At 41.1% G+C, this 20,165-nt stretch overlaps 1 protein-coding gene across 3 annotated transcripts in view; it reads left to right on the forward strand.

The window, feature by feature from the left end:
* SOGA1 (suppressor of glucose, autophagy associated 1) overlaps positions 1-20,165 on the forward strand; it is a 972,945-nt gene that overhangs the window by 423,122 nt on the left and 529,658 nt on the right. For all 3 annotated transcript variants that reach the window (XM_044090186.1, XM_044090184.1, XM_044090185.1), the window contains exon 3: positions 4,599-4,757. In XM_044090186.1, the coding sequence (XP_043946121.1) occupies positions 4,599-4,757 (159 nt within the window). The remainder of the gene's footprint in view (positions 1-4,598; positions 4,758-20,165) is intronic.

The following is a 20,165-nucleotide window of genomic DNA, read 5'->3' on the forward strand; positions in this document are numbered from 1 at the left end:
AAAGGGGCCGAACCACGTCATTTTTCTAGTACTTGCCCAAGACTACACTACAAAACACCATAGTGTCTGAAACCCACCTAGGTGGGGGCTATGCACCCCACAACACCCTAACTATATTTACCAACTCCGGGATCACACTACAGTGAGAAAAAGGGTAGTATTCCCCACACTGGGCAAGTGTTTACTTCCCCTGGGGAAAAAAGCGGTTTGGCATTTTAATTTTCGTTATTTCCATCCCTGCAAGTTTATCTTCGGTGTTATGGACTTTGGGTAATGTAAAGCAGACTCATGCATATAGTGGATATAAAAAAGTATACACATTCGTGTTAAAATGCCAGGTTTTGTAATATAAAAAGTGATACCACAGTAAATCATTTCAGAACTTTTCCCACCTTTAATATGACCTATAACTTGTTCAATTCAGTTGAAAAACAAATCTGTTAGGGGGAAAAAAAAAAAAAAAAATGTACAATAAGCTGGTTGCATAAGTCTGCACACCCTTAAACTAATACTTTGAATGCTTGTAATTAAATCAAAAGGTGGTTCAACAGTCTCCTGCCTTCAATTAAATAAAACTCTATCCCCAAATTAAGTTCAGCTATCCTAGTAGGATTTTTGTGAAATTTACTCAGTTGCCTGCTACAGCAAAAGCCATGGTTCGCAGAGAGCTTACAAAGCATCAAAGGGATCTCATTGTTGAAATGCATCAGTCAGGAGAGGCGTACAAAAAGTTTCCACAGCATTGGATATAGCATGGAACACAGTGAAGACAGTCATCAAAACCTGGAGAAAATATGGGACAACAGTGATGTCGCAAAGAACTGACATCGCATCAAAACTGCTGAAAAGACAAGACAAAAAATCAGGGAGGCTGCCAAGAAACCTACAGCAGCACTGAAGGAGCTGCAGGAATTTCTGGCAAGTAAAGATTGTGTGCTACATGTGACAACTATCTCCCATATTGTCCGTATGTCTGGACTGTGGGGCAGGGTTGCAAGACGGAAGCCTTTTTTTACACAGAAAAACATCAGGCCCAGCTAAAATTTGAAAACAATACATAGTCTCCCAAAAGCACGTAAGAAAATGTGTTATGATCTGATGAGATCAAGGCTGAACTTTTTGGCCACAATTCCAAAAGGTACATTTGACGCAAAAACACTTTCCATCACCAAAAGAACACCATCCCCACAGTGAAGCATGGTGTTGGCAGTAACATGCTTTGGGGTTGCTTTTCTTCAGCTGGAACTAGGGCTTTAGTCAAGGTGGAGGGAATTATGAACAGTTCCAAATAGCAGTAAATTTTGGCCCAAAACCTTCTGGCATCTGCTAGAAAGCTGAAGATGAAGAGGAATTTCACCTTTCAACACGACAATGACACCAGGCATACAGCCAAGTCAAAAGAATGGCTTCACCGCTTGTAAATGCCCTCGGACAGATAGCCTAGTATGAACCTATGAACCTATGAACCATAAGAATATTAAAGTTTTGGAATGGCCCAGCCAGAGCCCAGACCTAAATCCAATGGAAAAAATGTGGGGTGACCTGAAGAAGGCTGTGCACAAGAGATGTCGTCAAAATCTGACAAATTTGGAGCGCTTTTGCAAGGAAGAGTGGGAAATATTGCCAAGTCAAGATGTGCCATGCTGATAGACTCCTACAAAAGAAGACTGAATGTTGTAATTAAATCTAAAGGTGCTTCAACAAAGTATTAGAAAAAGGAAACTGTGCCAAAAGCAGCGCAACGACCATAAAACAAGAAGCTGCTAGCGGTGCCAATAACTAGTCCCCAAAACACAATGTAGAAAGATTTTAATGAACAAAACACAGAATAATCAATAATGGATAAGCGCTTTCTTCAAGATGACTTCATCAGAACAAATAACTATTTCAAGAGTTCTCATTTTATACAGTTCCTAGTAAATCATATGACCCAACCAATTAAAATTTAAAAAAAACAGTCCTAACATTTCGTATAGAAGGCTTTGGAATATAAAATACTGTGTAAATATGAACCTATATAATACAAAAATACAAATATATGAATTAATAATTCTAACTACATTAAAAATGTATGCGACTGAATTGTGTAAAACTAAAAAAAAAACTGGGGGATTTTGGTGTCATAATTTACAAGCCAAAAGGGCTTATAAATTATGGCACCAAAATCCCTCAGTTTTTTAGTTTTACACAATTCAGTTGTATAAATTTTTCAGATTTTATTGCAATTATAAATGAGTTACTACAATACAGTAATAATCTCTTCTGTGCTCTACTTCTGTCTATCATGAATTTTAAACAAGCTGAAACAACTCAAATCATTACAGGTACTATGTGCACAACCAGTGTTTTTTCAATAACAAATAAAAAGATCATTGACTTTATATGGTCAGCTTTGCTTTAACGTTCTACTACTGAAGCTACCATCAAGTGATATAGACTATGATAGGTTGACCATGTATGGCACATGCAGGATCAGTAATGAACTAAGATTGTCATTTCAACGCAAACCCCCAGACACTGAAAAAGACAGAGAACAACTCCTCTTGTGACATGGTTGGAACTTGCTGAAGAAGATCATGCAGAGTTGTACTTCAACGTACAAGATGGCTGGGCAGCAACATGAAATAGAAGACTGTGGGCAGACATTGACAGTGATCAGTGCAACTCCTCAGCAAAGAGCAAGAAAATGTCCTATCAACGCTTTTGACTTGAGTCAGATTTTGCTGCATTCGTCATCTTATGTTGCACAATCTTGCTAAATGATGGTTCTGCAGGTAGCAACTGTATGTCATTTTGGTACTTACCATTATCAAGTACTACAGACTGGATCTGAACTCAAGGAATTGTACTGTAGTCTGCATAGGAAAACTGGATGTCATTTTGCCATGGATTCCTCGCACCTCTTCAAAACTGTTTCAACATGGGACTCAAACTAACCTGTGGATGTGTAGTAGTATTTTTTCAGTTTTGCCTCACTGTCATTCATTCTGTCTGTGCTATGAGAACCATTTGCAAAAGCTCTTAATAAAAAAGTACAGTGATGTGTTTGCATATATATAATTATAATTGCTTGGCAGTGGACATTGCAGCCTTTAAAAACTCCATACTACAGGGTAGGATGTTGTGGCCTTTTCTAATTGTTATGCAGGAGGCCGTGGAGGGCAGCACAGTAGCGCAGCTGATAGTGTTGCCTCAAACAAGAGGTTCCCTGGTTTGATTCTTGGCTGGGGGTGCCTTTTGTGCAGAGTCTGCATGTTCTCTCTGTGTTCACGTGTTTCCTCCTGGTGCTTTGGTTTCTTCCCACATTCCAAAGACATATGCAGTATGTGGATTAAACATTCTAAATTGGCCACAGGTGTTTAGTGTGCATGCAAGTCTGTGATGCGGAAGAACTACCGTGGCAGTGCTAGCCATCCGGTGGTGTAAACCTAGGCTGTAGATTATTCTCACTGTTGAAATGAGAGCCCGACCTCGTGTGCAAAAATGAGAAAAAGGGATTATGGATGGATACAGAAGGCATTTGCTTGTACGTCTGGTTAAGGACATGATTTTCTTATCAGCATTTGACAAGCCTTTTGGAGATATCAGGGTAGAGTCTGTGCATCTCATAACTGTAAGTAGCTGGTGGTAGTTTTGATGGAATCCTTAAGGTAAGGATCAACCAAGCAGATAATAACATCTCTCTCGGGTCACTGTAGGTCAAGTGACTGCGTGAGAATGAAGCCCAGTCCCTGACCCAAGTTGCCCCAAACTAAATCTTCTGCAAGAGGAGGTCTTGAAGATGTGATTTTTGTAGGGAATATGCACTTTACTCTTGTTAGTTTTTTTTTTTGGTTATATTCCCTGCTGTAAGTGAGATTATGGAGTTCTACCTCACTGAAAGAGTAGTAGGGCCATGGAACACTTGCCCAGAATAGGTAATGAATACATACTGATTAGCTGAAGAACACAAGATGTGTGATGGAAGAAAGGGCTTGCAGAGCATTTGCGTAATGGAACTGTCTTCAACAGCCAAGTGTCCCAAAACACTAGTTATCTCCAGTGTTACCATTCTTATGCTAGCTACCTTCCTTGTACTGATACCTCACTGTGTCCTTCTATTGCTAACTTAGTGGTACACCAAGATAGGGCATGTCTTCAATGTTTTACACTAAATTTGCACATTCTTTATATATTCTCACTGTTTTGAAATGGCACTAAATTTAGCATTTGATTTCTCGCACATTTGTGTCGCTTCTTCCCAGATATAGAGTAATTTTATTCTGTGTTACCACACAGTTTCAGCTCCTGCTGTTTCTTGGAATCATATTTAGCTGTTAGGCTAGTGCTTAATACTACACACACGCATACACACACACACACACGCATACACACACACACACACACACACACACACACACACACGCACACTTACTTTTGTTGCTTGATGTAGTTTAGCTGCTTGCAACCACTGATTCTGCACTCCTGTTCAGTCAGTCTGTAAAGGATCCTCCTGGCTATATATAATTATGAAAGTGCTATAGAAGTTTTGCATTCTGAATATATTTTTCAGTAAATATTTCAAATATGCAAAATAATGAAACCTCGTCTTGTTATAGGTTGCAAAAGATATCTCTGTACGTCTCCACAATGAATTGGAGGTAGTAGAAAAAAAGAGAATAAAGCTTGAAGAAGAAAATGAAGACCTGCGCCAGAGACTGATTGAAACTGATCTCGCCAAACAAGTCCTACAGACTGAACTGGAAAAAGCTAAAGAGGTAAGCAATAACGTTACAGGGCTTGAAGGGTAAAAAAATCAGTAAAACAGTGGGATCATTTTGTGTTCATCAGGACTGCATATGGCTTCCCACGTAATGTTTCTTTGGTTACTATGTGCAAACAATGAGCTTCCAAGAAATTTCCAGTTTTGACTGATGTGTGTGTGTGTGTGTGTGTGTGTGTGTGTGTAGATATATATATTTATAGAAGCAAATTATGAGCTAATAGCCCAGAGGGTTCAACCCTCTCAACAGTTCACCATGTTTATATATGCATATGCATATTTGTTTGCAGTCACTGATAATACAGTTCTTTTTTCTGTCTTATCTCCATTCACCAGGCCCGCTATCTGCAATGTATTCTGCATGTCATTCAGTGTGGGAAGACTGACCTGTTTGTTGTAACATTTTGTTACGGAGGATTAATGATTTATTTTCCTTTCTGAATTTGTTTTGTGTTTCTTGTCAAAACATGAAGTAGTGCACACAGACTTTTGTAATTTATTCTTTTTAGCTAGCTAAGCTGTACCTGTCTAGACAACTGTGTATAGAACCATCTGCATGGCATTTACCGTTGCACATCTGGTAACTTGTGTGTGTGTACTGTACTCTGTGAATTGTCTCGATGTGCAAGTCAGTGAAATTCACATGGCATTCATCTGCTTTATAGTCTGTGTTTGTAACATATCTGCTTTTCTGAGATCGTTTTATATGTACAGGGGTACCTAGGAACAGATTAACATCTTCAGCTGGAAAGGACCGTTGATTAAGCTCAGGCGGTCCGCCCTTTTTTATTTTTGGGGGGAGGGGTGTTCTGCCCCAGTAATGAAAAACGATCCTGTGACTCCTTGCGATTCCACCCCCATCTGTTAAACAGGTCTTCTGTTCCATGTGCTTTTATTAACCTTGATTGACAGAATCCTGTTAATATCATTTGGTTCATTTGAAGTTTTCAGTGGTTTCTTTTTGGGGGGGGGTGTGACTGGATGGAGCACCGTAAATTCTTACTGGAGATGGCACCCACAACCCTCCTAGACATGGGCAGTCATCACTAAATGGAATCTAGGGTATTGACTAGTTCTTCTACAGTATTACATTGCGTTGAAATGGCTAGGCTTAAAATGACCTATGATTGATAGCCTAGTAATCTCCTATGACCCTATGATTATATGATCCTTGCAGACATCATGAAAATGGTTGTTTCTCCGTTTTTCCTAGAATGGCTGAAGTGAGTCTAAATCTCTAAGTTTCATTGGCTTGTGCAGTGTAATGTGTGAATTTTTGCTTTTTGTTTGTATCAGTAGATGATGTGGCATTCAGGGCCCTCAGTGTCCTCTGATGTGATTCTTTGCATAATGGTTTGCATACTACTCCTTACAGAAGACAGACAGAGTCTTCTATCCAGCAGTGAGTCACTTACCTTCTGATGTCTGTCCATCATAGAGAGTGCATAAGATCCATTTTCTGGTCCAGTGAAATAGTTAGATCTGTGTTCTTCAGTGATGTATATGTCAGAACAGGCAAAAGAGAGGTTGTTTCTGCAGTGTTTTCTGCTTTGGATTTTGGCCTCTCTTTATAAACACTCCAAAATACAAATGGCTGACAGGTTGTGTCTGTAGTTTATAAAGTTTTGCACTTTCTTTTGTTAGTGTTCTGCAGATTTTTGTATATCTGTAAGTACTGCTTCATCAAAGTCAGAGCCACGAGGCTCCCCTTACCAGGATTCTCTTAAGTACTTCTGCATATCATTCAGCAGTGCAGACTGTCAGCTGCCAGCCATTGTACTGTGTGTGTGTGTGTGTGTGTGTGGTGTGGGTGGGGGCCACAGTCCTACATTATTTTGTTCTTTTAATTGCTTCATCTGAAGTAAGGATGATGTTTTCTACTGTTATCATAAATGCTAGCCACCTTCTGTCTTCAAGACTACATACAGAGTTCTGCAACTCTAATCTGGTTGGGTTTCTCATTCAACATCTTAACAAGTTTGGCTCCTTCAGGACCTCCTTTCTCTTCATACACAAAAAAAAAAACAGACATTGTTTTCAATTTGTGTGGTATTTATCACATGTGTTGTGGCAGTGGTGTTTGGTAATAAGTCATGGCAAAGATAAGAGGAAATACACTAGTGATGGCTGAAAGTGGGTCATGCTGCAGACCACAACAAATTGAGACTAAACCACAAAATTCACACATTTTCAGACTGTATCAGTAGACATCTAAGCAGTGGATAACCCTGTACCACTGCATACCCCAGAAGAGACCTGTTTTTACAGCAATATAGTACACTAAAGAGTACATGTTCCCATCATTAAAAAGAAAATAATTTTTTCACATTCAAAGACATCATATGCCTTGGATGAGGGAGACCTAGGGGGACCCTGGTGTTCTGGCCAGTTGTACTTTCCTTTCTAGAATGGCAGTGATGATGAGGAGACCATGTCTTGTGACTCCCCTGTGGAAGGAGTTTGAGTTAGTAAAGTATTGAATCTGATGAGAGAACACTGTAAATAGGAGATTCACAGTACACCCAGGAGATGTTTAGAACTCTCTGATGGATGATCAGAGGCACATAGCTATTCTCTTTGTGGGGTAAATTTACTAATAACATTAAAAGTGTATGCTCTGCTTTTGGTTTACACAGATACTGTACTGTCCTCTAGTCATTTGGTGACTACACTATTTGAGTCTGTTAGGTTGATCTGATTTCCATTCATTACAGATTACAGTATTTTAAGACCAAAGCAGTGTCTTTTAATCATTGTGATTTCCAATGTTAGTTGTTCCTTCTCATTGAGAGAGTCTAGTAGGTTCTGACTTTGCCAGTATCCTGACCTATGTAGCCAGTGTCCATGCCTAGAACCAGTATACATTGCATCATCTTCATGTACAGAGATGGGAATGTTTCAGTGGACTATAGTGTAGGAGTGGCTGCATTTGATGTGTGGATATAGATCTGCATCTGGTATCTGACTGTTGTGGTGGCGTTGGGTCCTGGAGTGGTCAGCAGTTCCCAGCAATCTCATTGTGAGTGTTCCCTTCTTGCGAACATATTCATATCCAGGCATGATGGATGCTTCAATAGCATGGTGGGGATGCCCATTTGGACTCCTCCATGGTTCAAAACAGGTAATCCACTTTAGGGAGGGAGCACCATATAAACCAGTGCCAAATATGAGCAATCCTCTATGGCGTGAACAGCTCAATACAGGAATAGCCCCTGTCCTACATCACTGATAATTTTTCTTTCTTCTGATATGTGACCCACTCACTACTACTATGTTTTACTTCCCAGCTTATAGTCAGATATCTGTTCCTTTTAATTTTGTAATCAGTTTACAGTGTAGAATGGAGGGCAATATCTGTGTTAGAGACATTACCAGAAAGTTTATAGGTAAGGCCATTTCAAGACAATTGTCCATGTAAGGGAACACATCAAACTAATGCCTCCTCATGCTAGGCCTCTGCCACAACTAAACATATCGCCCACTAGGGTCTGAAAATGGTCCATTGAGATCAGTATGCTCCTTTAGACAAATTCAAATACATAAACTACAGTAATGGTCTTATGGCTTAGGAGGATGGGGTGTTTGCAAGGGCCCTTCATGATTCTAAGATCCAGACCATTGTGTAGCACCTGAACAATCATGGGGTTATTTGAGCATGAGAATTCATGAGAGCCTGATACTGGGCCATAGTCAAAGGCTTTACACTTGTACTTGTTTATATTCCTGAAGAAGTGGACATCCTGGCAGATTGAGCTGCTTGTTTCCTCCTGTCCTTCAGCTGTGAGCTTGGGAGACTTTTCTGCTCAGGATCTTCTGGGAGAGGTGTAGTAACATTTGCCCAATTTGCCACACAGAAAGAATGTGGTCATCCCCCTCTTCTTCATTGCTAAACAAGGCAGTGGGAAGCTAGTACATGCCTTCTCTCTGTCAGAGGAAATTTCTGCATGTCTCTTCCTTTTCTCTCTCTTGATTCTAATTCTAAACCTTGTTGCAATGTACAGTGGGGGAAAAAAATCTTAGATGGTCAAGCAGTGTCAGGCTCTCAAATCTGAGTCAGTAAAGGAAACCTTCACATTTCAACTTAAATACTTCAATCCCCAATAATTGGAGCAACATCCAGATCAGCTTCAGAGCAGGTTTCCTGGTTTAAATTGTTTAAATCAATTAATCCCACCACTTTTCATGTCCTGGAATACAGAAATAATGAAGGAAAGGTTAATATGAAAGGAGGTAAAATGTTAAATGCATTTAAAGGGCAGCCTACATAGGCTTGTCTCTCTGCTGTCAAGCGCTTGTAATGTAATACGAAAGTGATACAAGTTGTCTTCTGTCTCTGACAGTTTTTGGCTAGTGGAAGAGGTAGCCACCACCTATCCATTTAGTCATACAAATGCATCTGTTATGTCTCATACACCCTCTTGCTTTGGTTTTGATCCTGTTATTTGAACATCTGTGATATTGTCGAGTACAATCATTCTGTCTTCCAACATGCATTGGAGTTAATTACAGCATAGATGTTCATGGAGCACAGGTTTTACATGGGGGATTATAGAAGGGGGTTCTACCATGTCTCCCTATAAAATAAATGGTTAGAGGTGTTCTTGCAGTAAATTTATCTTACAAAATGTATTTTTTACAAAAGTGATTGTATGTGCATTTTTATTGATCTTCATCTGCATATTCTTCGGTGTGTTACATTTTGTGACTTTGTATGGTCTGTCCCCTTTTGAACTCCTGTGCTTCAGTAAATTGATCTATACCCAAGGAGTAAACGGTCTCAAGATAGACATTACCAAGGGCAGACTAGACTACTGTTATGGCGATAGCAAGGCTAAAGATTTGTCACAAGGCTCCATCAGGCGGCAGCAGCAATGACCATAGAACTGGCCAAGAGATGTGGGAGGCTAAGATGCTTAATGGTATTTTCCTTAGCACTCCCAATATCGATAGCCAGTGCTGGCAGTGCTAGGAGAAAGAGAGAGAGAGGCTATGGTTCAGAGCCCCACAAACAGTAACAGAATTAGCGAAGGCTATATGTACAGGGACCCAATGGCAAAAGTATGAACAGTGTGGAGGGGTTCCTAGTGGGAGTTGTGTGCATCAGGCCACAGCTCTAAGTCCACTCCTGTTCATAGTGGTGATGGACTGTATCAACAAACAGGTTGTATGGAATGGATTAACAAACCTTCTGTATGTAGATGATGTGGTCCTCCAAGCAGACACTGAACAGGAATTTCAGCAAATGATAGGGGCTGGAATGCAAGACTAAATCCATATAGAATGAAACTGAGTACAGACAAGACAGTGGTAATGAACGAGTGATGGAAATTAGAAGATGGTTAAAACTGAGATAAAAATGGAAAACAGTAGAACAGGTTAGCAGCTTCTACTATCTGGGAGGTATGATTGAGGAAAAGGGAAGTTTGAAGAGATCAAAGCTAGAAGTGGAGGTGATGCAGCCAACTTGCACAAAGTGTCAAGGATAGTGGGTGATAGAATACCAAGTAAGTTGATAAGTAAGGTGTATAAAGCAGTGCTGGGAACCAGTGCATCCAGATGGCATAGAAACATGATCAGTGAAGGCAAAGTAACTGGAAACCTGATGTGAAGGAGATGATGTACCTGAGGCAGGTAGTAGAATGTACATTGTGGGGATAGACGAAGAAATGAGGACCACAGAGCAGAAGCCAAAGTAGTCCCAATTAGAGTAGGTCAAAGAAAACAGTTTAAGGTGGTTTGGTTTTATGCGAAGAAAAGCTGATGAGGTGTTGGTTAAGCAGATTTGGGAGAAAAAGGAAGAAGGCAAAATGAGATGAGGATGTCCAGCCCAAGTGATGGATGGATTGTGAGAGAAGACCTGAGATCTGTTAAGTTCCAGTACTTTTATGGAGAACCTTCTGTATTTAAGAAAGCAAGACATAGCTGAGTAGTCTAAGGCAGTGATGGGAGTAACTCATTACAAAAGTAACATGTTACTGTAACATATTACAATTTTGAGTAACTAGTAATATAACACATATACACTTTTTCAAAACCGTAATGAAGTAATGTATTACTTTTTTTTAGTAACTAGTTACTTTTGCATTACTTTGCAAAATCACAGGTTGGGAGACATGCCGGGGCAGATATCGAGTGACCCAAAAAAAGGGTCTTTGCTGCTGTGTGTTTCTGCCCCCTTCCAGATTTACTGTATGATGCACTGCTCTTTGTAATACACATCCCTGCGTTAGCTAGAGCTGTGCATCCTTAAGGACACCTCCTTGCATTACGTCATTGTTTTTAGCATACTTAAAGCAAAATGCTGCACCTTTACCATAGTATGTCAATCTTTAGCTCCCCAACATTACTGGGGACCTTTTAGCACTATGAATATGCCTAGAAATTAAAGTCCCATTGCATTTTCAAAAGAATTGACCTCCAAAGAGACCCAATCCACAGGTAATAAAATGCAGTTAATACCAATTGTCCATTTTCATATTTACCTCCATATGGTGAAAACGGCCCTACATGTCAACAATGATGCATTCCTCCTAACTTCCTGAATGCCAGGCTAGAACTCCCAGTCTCCTGATTCTATCTAATATCCCCACCACCACGTTCAAAGAAACAACCCAAACTATCTCTCAGTATATTGGTCATAAGCACCATCAATCAAACATAATGGCTACTAGAGGCTGGCTGAGACAGCACTGCCAAGGCATGTTCCAAGACTGGGAATAATTTTGTCTCTTGTAGGTTTGATTTACTGTTTATAATATAGGACTTTGTATAAATGGTTGCCGATTTTATTATCGGCGTACTACTTTAGGGCTTCTGATTTTGCCTTAGAATTGTACACTGTCTGTCTTAAAATTGTTGATTGTAAAAGGTGGACAGCTGTACACAATGATGCATAATGACCAACAGCTATTCGGCTAATTCATCTCTCCTTATTTTTTAATATTTTAAAGTCAAATCCAAAAAGAAACGATGGCAGAATAGCACAAAAACGAAGTTTAATTCACAAAGTAAAATCCACAAGATAAAATCCAATAAAACACACGTAAACGCGCTGTAATTACACTGTTATAGAACCACAAGTGAGCGCTTTCATCTCCAAAGGGAGATTTCTTCAGACTGTGATATTTTAAAGTCAGTAAAACTGTTATTTAAAATGTCTCCCTGTTATGAGACTTTTATCCCTTCTTATTTTTTTGCTTTGAACCTGCCTCTAGCAGTAAAAGGTTGTTGCACAACTGTTTACACTACTTGATGCTGCTAGCTTTTCAAATGCTCAAACTGAGACTTTTTTGTATGTGAGACTTTGCAGGACAAAAAATACCCACTGCATCTCTACTCCATGGTGGCAGCATCTTCTCTTTTAAGAACACTGTCTGTATTACAAGTGTGCCAACTCTGATGTTAATATGTTCCTCACATTCACATGGAATTTAAAATAGCCATTCCATTGAAAGAGAAGGTAAGTAAGAAAGTGAGCATGTGTACATGTATATGTCTGTATTTGTGTCTGTGTATATATGTATATATGTGTGTGTATATATGTGTGTGTGTGTGTATGTATATATATATATATATATATATGTGTGTATATGGTTTAAATTAGTGGTTCCATTAATTTCTGTATGACAGAGAAAGTGCATGTGTATGTACGTGTATGTAATTTAAACTAGCCTTTCTGTTTGTATGAGAGAGAAAGTGCATGTGTGTGTGTGTGTGTGTGTGTGTGTTACTATGTGAGTGAATAGTTGTGTGTGTGTGTGTGTGTGTGTGTGTGTGTGTGTGTGTGTGTGTGTGTGTGTGCGCGCGCGTGTCAACTGTCCAGATTTAGCCTCATAGCTTTGGTCGGATTGTCATAACATTTGTGGATGTCCTTCATGGATGCATCTGCAGTCATAACAAATGGGTTGTCCTGTCGTCAGGCAGCCCTTCGATCGGCCGGATTCCGAAGTCTGGGTCCGGCTTCGGCTGATGTCGCACTTCACCCGACGTCATCTCTGCTGGTCTTCGGGTATAAAGGCATCAGCCGACGCCATTTTCCTCAGTCTTCGCGGTGCCCGGCAGAAGCTGTTCGCAAGTGCCGGTCGGTCAGATCCAGAGATTACTACTACCGAATACTACAAGACTTCTAAAAGCTAAGTACTGGGGACTCTTTCTTGCCTCAGCCGATGTCAGGAAAAGTCAATAACTGTTTAACTTGTGGGAAACAAATACCTCATAAAGATTTCCACTCTTACTGCCTGCCTTGCTTAGGCCCAGACCACGACGTAGCCGCCTGCTCGGCCTGTGCTTCCTTCAACCGACAAACGCTTAGGGCCGGTCGGAGTTTGCTGAACAGTTTTTCGCTCAGATTTTCATTATGCCGCCTGATCCTCCGACTACCCAAATTTTAAAAACGCAAAGAAAAGACCGACATTCGCCGAAACCACGGTTAAGCAAGCGAGTGTCTCGGTTTCGGCCAAACCGAGAAAACCGGTCAATCTTCAGCCGAATCCATGACTACTACTGAGGCTCCTGCTACCTTAGTTGAATCGGCCTCAGAAATTTTGCCTACAATTGTGGTTCCTAGTGATTTGTCAGACACCATCCCTTTGGATGTCTCTACCCCAGCACGTGGTGCTGCTAGGCCTCCTGCAGCCATGTCTATTAAGGCCTTTGCCAGGGCTAAAGCAGCCAAATCTGTTAAATCAGTGCCTGTTAAGCCCCCTCACACAGGCCCACTTCAAGTTCACAAATGCTTACTCTGGCAGAGGATTTAATATCCTTAATTAGGGGATCCCAATCTCACCCTGACAGGGCCTCTCAGCCCCCAGAAAAGAGACCTAGAGCAGAGCCCCCCGAGCCAGTGTCCTCTGATTCTGCGGATGACTCAGACATTACAGACCAGCCAGAGGCTCCTAATTCTACTTATGAAGATTCCGATGCTGAAGAATCCATTCCAGCTGCCTCTCCACCAGAGGAATTTTCCTTTGGGGAAACCTTACATGCCATGAGAGAACAATTCCAATGGCAGGGACAAGATTTCTCAGATTCCAGAAAAAGGCTTAGGACTTTTCTGCACTTACCACAACATAGGCCCTTAGCTATACCTCCTGTACTGCCTGTTGTGGATGATGCATTTAATGATATTTGCACTGCTCCTGATTCTTTACCTCCAGCCCCTGCCAAACCAGATAGATTTTACAGGGTGCCAGACACTCATCACCACCTATACAAGGCCCCACTTGCAGATCCTGAAACTATATCCCAGGGGCCTAAGGCAGTAGCCTCGACCTCAGCAAAAAACCTTATTCCTTCTGAAAGGGAATCCAGGTCCTTAGAGAGCTGGGGGAAAAAAGTTTACACCTCTGCTACTCTCTCAGCTAGAGCTTTAAACTGTCAGTTTCATATGATCCAATACCAAGAGTTTATGCTTGATCAGTTAACTAAAAGCTGTCCTCTGATGACTCCTTAGATAAGAAATATGTATTAGAAATGGTGAATAACATCCAACAGGTTAGTAACCATTCTTTAAAATGTGGCTATGATGCACTGGAGGCTTCATTTAGATCAGCCATGACTGGCACAGTGATAAGAAGGCATGCATGGTTGAAAGAACAGGTCTTACCGGATCATGTTAAAGCAAAGCTGTTAGATGCTCCTATGGATAAGGCCAGTCTATTTGGTACACCTGCTCAGCAAGTAATGAAGAAAATGGAAGAGAAGGCAAAATCTGTACAAACAGTTAAAGATTTCTTACAGGTTCAGCCCCCAAAGTTTAGCAGGAACTGGCCTGCCAAAAATTGGTCCTTTCCAGACTCCTCAAAATCCCAAAGAGGCAGGAATAGACGCCGTAGAGGCAGAAATCAATCCAGAGGAGGTGCCTACAGAGGACGACAGTGGCAAGGCAATAACCGAGGCACAGACACAACCACTGCCACTGCAACAGGACAATCACAGTGACTTGGCTCTGACACTACCAGGGAGCAAATAGCAGCACCTTTAGGCGGAAAGTTAGCCTTATTTTCAAAAATTGGCACTATATCACAAAGACAAGTGGATTTTGCAAACCATAGACCAAGGCTACAGGTTCCACTTCCACACCTTACCAGTAAAAGAGGAATGCCAAACCTACCTCCAAATCAAAAACAGAAGCTCTACAGCAGATAGCGGAATTAGCAAAGATGAGAGCTGTGGAAAGAGTACCAATAACAGAACAGGGCAAAGGATTCTACTCCAGACTCTTCCTAGTACCAAGAAAAGAGAAAAGTTGGAGTCCTATTCTCGGCCTGTCCGTCTTAAACACATACATCATTGTCCCAAAATTCAAAATGCTGACCCTACAGCAACTTCTTCCCATGCTGGGCAAGGAGTGTTGGCTGGTAACTCTAGATCTCAAGGAGGCATACCTGCACGTCCCCATACGACCAAATTGCAGAAGATACCTCAGATTTCTTGCAGGATCAGAGCATTATCAATTCTCAGCATTGCCCTTTGGCTTATCTACTGCACCCAGAGTATTCACAAAATGCCTGGCATCAGTAATCGCTCACTGCAGACTACAGGGAATCCAAATTCGTCCATAGCTGGACGACTGCCTGTTACAAGCGGACAACAAAAGCAAGCTGACAACAGATTTACAAAGGGTCGTTTGCTTACTACAAGCCCTGGGATACACAGTCAATTTACAAAAGTCAAGGCTGATACCATCCCAAACAAGAACATTCTGAATTGGACACAGTAAAACAAATGGCATTCCTAACTGCAGAAAAACAAAAAGAACTCCCTCTTTACTTCTTGGCATTAACAAAGCAGAACAAACTAACAGCAAGGAAAGTTCTGCAGGCCTTGGGCTTCATGGCATCATGCATAATCTTGGTCCCACATGCCAGACTGCATATGCGAAAGCTACAGTGGTACCTAAAGAATTTATGGTCTCAACACAGGCACAGCTTAGAAACCGAAATCCCACTAATCCCATGCCTAAAACAGGAGTTCCTATGGTGGGCTCAAGCATGCCAGTCAAACCCAGGCTTACCCTTCCACAACTTTCAAGCAAGCCAAACCATCACAATGGACTTCAGACCTAGGCTGGGGGCCATGTTGGACAAATGCATACAAGGATTGTGGACTCAAGACCAGCTGAACCTGCACATAAACCAAAAAGAAATGCTGGCAGTAAAACTAGCAATCCAGAAATTCAGACCATTCCTCAAAGAAGGCCATGTAATGATAAGGACAGACAACACCACAGTCATGTGGTACATCAACAAACAGGGAGGCACTCATTCATACCCCCTATGCAGAATGACTCTGGACCTTTGGAATCTGGCTCTGAGCTACAACATCCAGTTACAGGCAATATTTGTGCCAGGAAAAGAGAACACCCTAGCAGACATGTTAAGCAGAACCACCTCGGATGCTCACGAATGGATGCTACACCCGGACATCTTCAAGGCCATCACAAAGAAATGGGGAATGCCACAAATAGACCTATTCGCATCCCCACTCAATCACCAGCTCAAAAAATTCTGCACAAGGACATACCACCCACTTGCGTGGAAGGTGGACTCTCTATCCTTCAGTTGGAAAGGCCTGATAGCATATGCATTTCCACCTCTTCCCTTGATGCACAAGGTACTACTGAAAATCAAAGAGGAACGTCCAAGGATAATCCTGATAGCTCCGAATTGGCCAAGACAACACTGGTACCCATTGCTGAGGAGCATGTCTCGGGGGAGAATGTGGTCAATACCCCTGATGCCTTTGATGTTAACCCAGAACAACTACAACATCATGCATCCAAACCTAAAAACCTTGCAACTGACTGCCTGGAACATCACATAGCAGCAACTAATCCAGACCTGTCCCAAAGGGTTAAAGACATTATCCTTGAAGCCCGCAGACCTTCAACAAGAAGGAACTATGCAGGAAAATGGAAAAGGTTTGTCATTTGGAGTACTGAAAGAGGAAAAGATGTGTCGAACATAGATATTGCTAACATCCTGGAGTACTTGGCAGAGCTTCTACATACAGGCCTGTCCTATTCCTCCATCAAGATACATGCATCAGCTATTTCAGCAGAATACAGCTTCGATCCACCTGTCTTTTCGCATCCTCTACTCAGGCAGTTCCTCAAAGGGATCAAGAATGTAAAACCTCCTAGGAAACCACCATTACCAACATGTGACTTGAACTTTGTGCTAGAAAAGTTGACACTCCCTCCGTTTGAACCAGCAGCAACAGCAGATCTGCAACACCTATCATGGAAAACTGCTTTCCTACTGGCAATTACTTCAGCAAGGAGGGTTTCGGAACTACAGGCCTTAATGGCAGTGCAACCCTTCCTAATCTTCCATCAAGATAGGGTGTCCATGAGAACTAAACCTACATTTATGCCTAAGGTGGTATCCAGAGTGTCTTTAAACCAGGCAATCCACCTACCTACCTTCTTTCCCAATCCACAGAACAGGGGGGAAAGACTGCTGCATACCTTGGATGTACATAGGCAGTTACGCTACTACCTGGACAGAACCAAAGGTAACAGAAAAACTGACCAGCTTTTAGTAGCCTATGCAACAGGAAGGGAAGGAAAAGCAATTTCCAAACAGACAATCTCCAAATGGATAGGAAATTGCATAAGATTATGTTACTCCTACCATGGAAAACCAATTCCACAGAACATAAGACCTCATTCTACAAGGGCTACAGCCACTACCACAGCTTTCTTACGAGGAGTGGCAACCAAGGACATTATTGAGGCGGCTACTTGGACCTCCGTGCATACATTTGCCAAGCATTATAATTTACCTCTATACTCTAGATCCCGAGCAGGGTTTGCCACTGCTGTACTGCAAGGATCCTAACTACACCATAATTTTTCTTCCTCCACCCCTAGTTTGGCTATGGTATTCTACCCATTTGTTATGACTGCAGATGCATCCATGAAGGACATAGTACAGTTTTGTACCTACCATAAATGTAGATGTCCGAACTGGATAGCATCTGCAGTCAGGATTACCCACCCTCCTTCCCCTCTGTGGTACTCCTAGGTATTTACCCTCCTAATAGCTAGCTGGGGAGTCTCTTATGGTGTATTTGTTTGTATATATGTACATACATGCTTACTTTTTGTGTTTGCCTTCTACCTTTTTTTTTTTGGAAACATTGGCATTTATCCAAACTTTATCTTTCCAAGAGGGCAACTGGCATCTGGGGCAAGAAACACTGAGGAAAATGGCGTCGGCTGATGCCTTTATACCCGAAGACCAGCAGAGATGACGTCGGGTGAAGTGCGACATCAGTCAAGCCGACCCAGACTTTGGAAAAGGGCTGCCTGACGACAGGACAACCCATTTGTTATGACTGCAGATGCTATCCAGTTCGGACATCTACATTTATGGTAGGTACAAAACTGTACTTTTTCTGGCAAATCCTGGAGGATTGAAGTCACTAATATATGAGATTCAGACTTCATAGCCTTCAGAAAATACATACCAAGACAAATCAAGTAATTCTAGCAACTTTCCAAGTTAAAAAAGCAATATTTAAAATGTATTCCTATTTTGTCCCATTGTATCCCCATTATTTCAGACTTTGTCCAGATTTCTTGCACTAAGAGGTTGGGGGGTTTACATACCTCTCAACTGTCTAGATGTTTGCCTTATATTTTGGATTATTCCGTAACATATGTGATTTTCCGGCAAATCACGAGGACTGAAATAATTGTCAAACATTTGAGTTTCAATTTCTTTTAGAAAATGCATGCCAAGGCAAATGTTATTTTAGCAAATTTCTAAGTTTATAATAGCAATATTTAAAATCTCTCCTTATTTTGGGGCCTTTGTCCCTTTTTTTTTACACTTTGTTCAGATTTCTTATGCTAAGAGGTTGAGAGGAATGGAGGTATGGTATGTAATGCCCTATTTGGAGAGGGGGGCAGATTAGTCAATTAACTTGATCAGGCTTGACCCTATTGGTTACACAGGAGACAAGCCTGAACCCTGTACACTGACTACCAGACTGCTGAAGGAATTGAGCTTCAGTGGAAACTGGAGTCAAGAGCCTGAATCCTCTATATCAGCTTTCAGACTGCTGACATTGACTGTAAGTTTGAGTTTTAGTACATTTTCCCAGAATTGAGTTTCAGTGCATTTTTAAAAGATTGAGTTTCATTTCATGAAATTGTGAGTTTCAATGGAAGATAAGTTTACTGCTGCTCATACTAAGTCTGTTTTCAATGTGCAGGTAACTGTTTTGTTTAGCAAATGGCAGTCACTGTGCTGTACAATTTGAAAGCAGTGTTAGCATAATTGCCTTTGGTGCAGAAAGCTGTGTATTCTACTTCCACACCATGTAGATGGAGTGCTGATATTGCAGTGCCCTTTCGATTAATGATCATTTGGTCCATTTTAAGGGGGATAGGGATTCTACACTCCTGAGTGTGTCCTCCTTTGTGTGAGATGCCTAGTAACTATGAACTTGTTGTCAGTCATTTCCTATTGCAATGTTACCAGCTTACCAATTTCTTTTAATGTAAAAGGCAATTAATTCTTCAAGGGCAGAAGGCACTGAATTTACAGATGAAACATTGAAATGTAAAGTTGTTTTGCCAGTAGCAACTCTTTATTAGATACAGATGTGTAATTTAATGTGGAATTATTTGGATGGCTTTTACTTCTACAGAGACTGTGTTTACTGAGTGATATTGGTGGATTGCAATGTGACATGTAATATAACGATTGATGAACTATAGTAACTTGTTACTTTAGTAACTAGTAATAGTAGTGTATTACTTGTTACCTTCACTGAAAAGTAACTAGTAATAGTAACTTATTACTTTTATAAGTAACTAGAACAACACTGGTCTAAGGTGATGAGGGATTCTCTGGTTAGTACAACTTGGAGATTTCACACTTGGTATATTGAATAAAACGTGCAAGAAGGGTTTGCTTCTTTCCCATATTTTACTTCAGAAAAAGAAGTGACCTTAATTTTACAGGCATATGAGATGCAAGCAGTTTATGTAGCAACTGTCATCTTGTAAAGTGCTTCAGGAAATGTCTCGAACCCATGCTGATTTGACTTTTAGTCACTTTGAAAACTTTACAATGAAAATGTATAATTTGACTTCAGCTGCTGACCATGAAACCTCCTCTCAAACTAACAATGCCCATTCATTCTTCTCCTTGGCGGACTCCTCCCAGAGCTGAGAAGAGGGACATCATCACTCAAACAACTTTCGATTCGCATTGGCATTCCAGCAATTAGAGTGTTTGGAGAGCTTAACCCTCACCCTTACTCGACACAGGATTGGGAATATGTAAGCCTCATCATCACCGTGGCCCACACCACCCCACCCCTTAGAAGTGCATGCCTCTGTACACTACCTGTGAGGGCTACCACCAATGGTGGGTTTAATTCCTAC

This window comes from Protopterus annectens, chromosome 12.part0, assembly GCF_019279795.1.
Source record: "Protopterus annectens isolate FY-2018-M chromosome 12.part0, PAN1.0, whole genome shotgun sequence".
Classification (NCBI taxonomy): Eukaryota; Metazoa; Chordata; order Ceratodontiformes; family Protopteridae; genus Protopterus; species Protopterus annectens.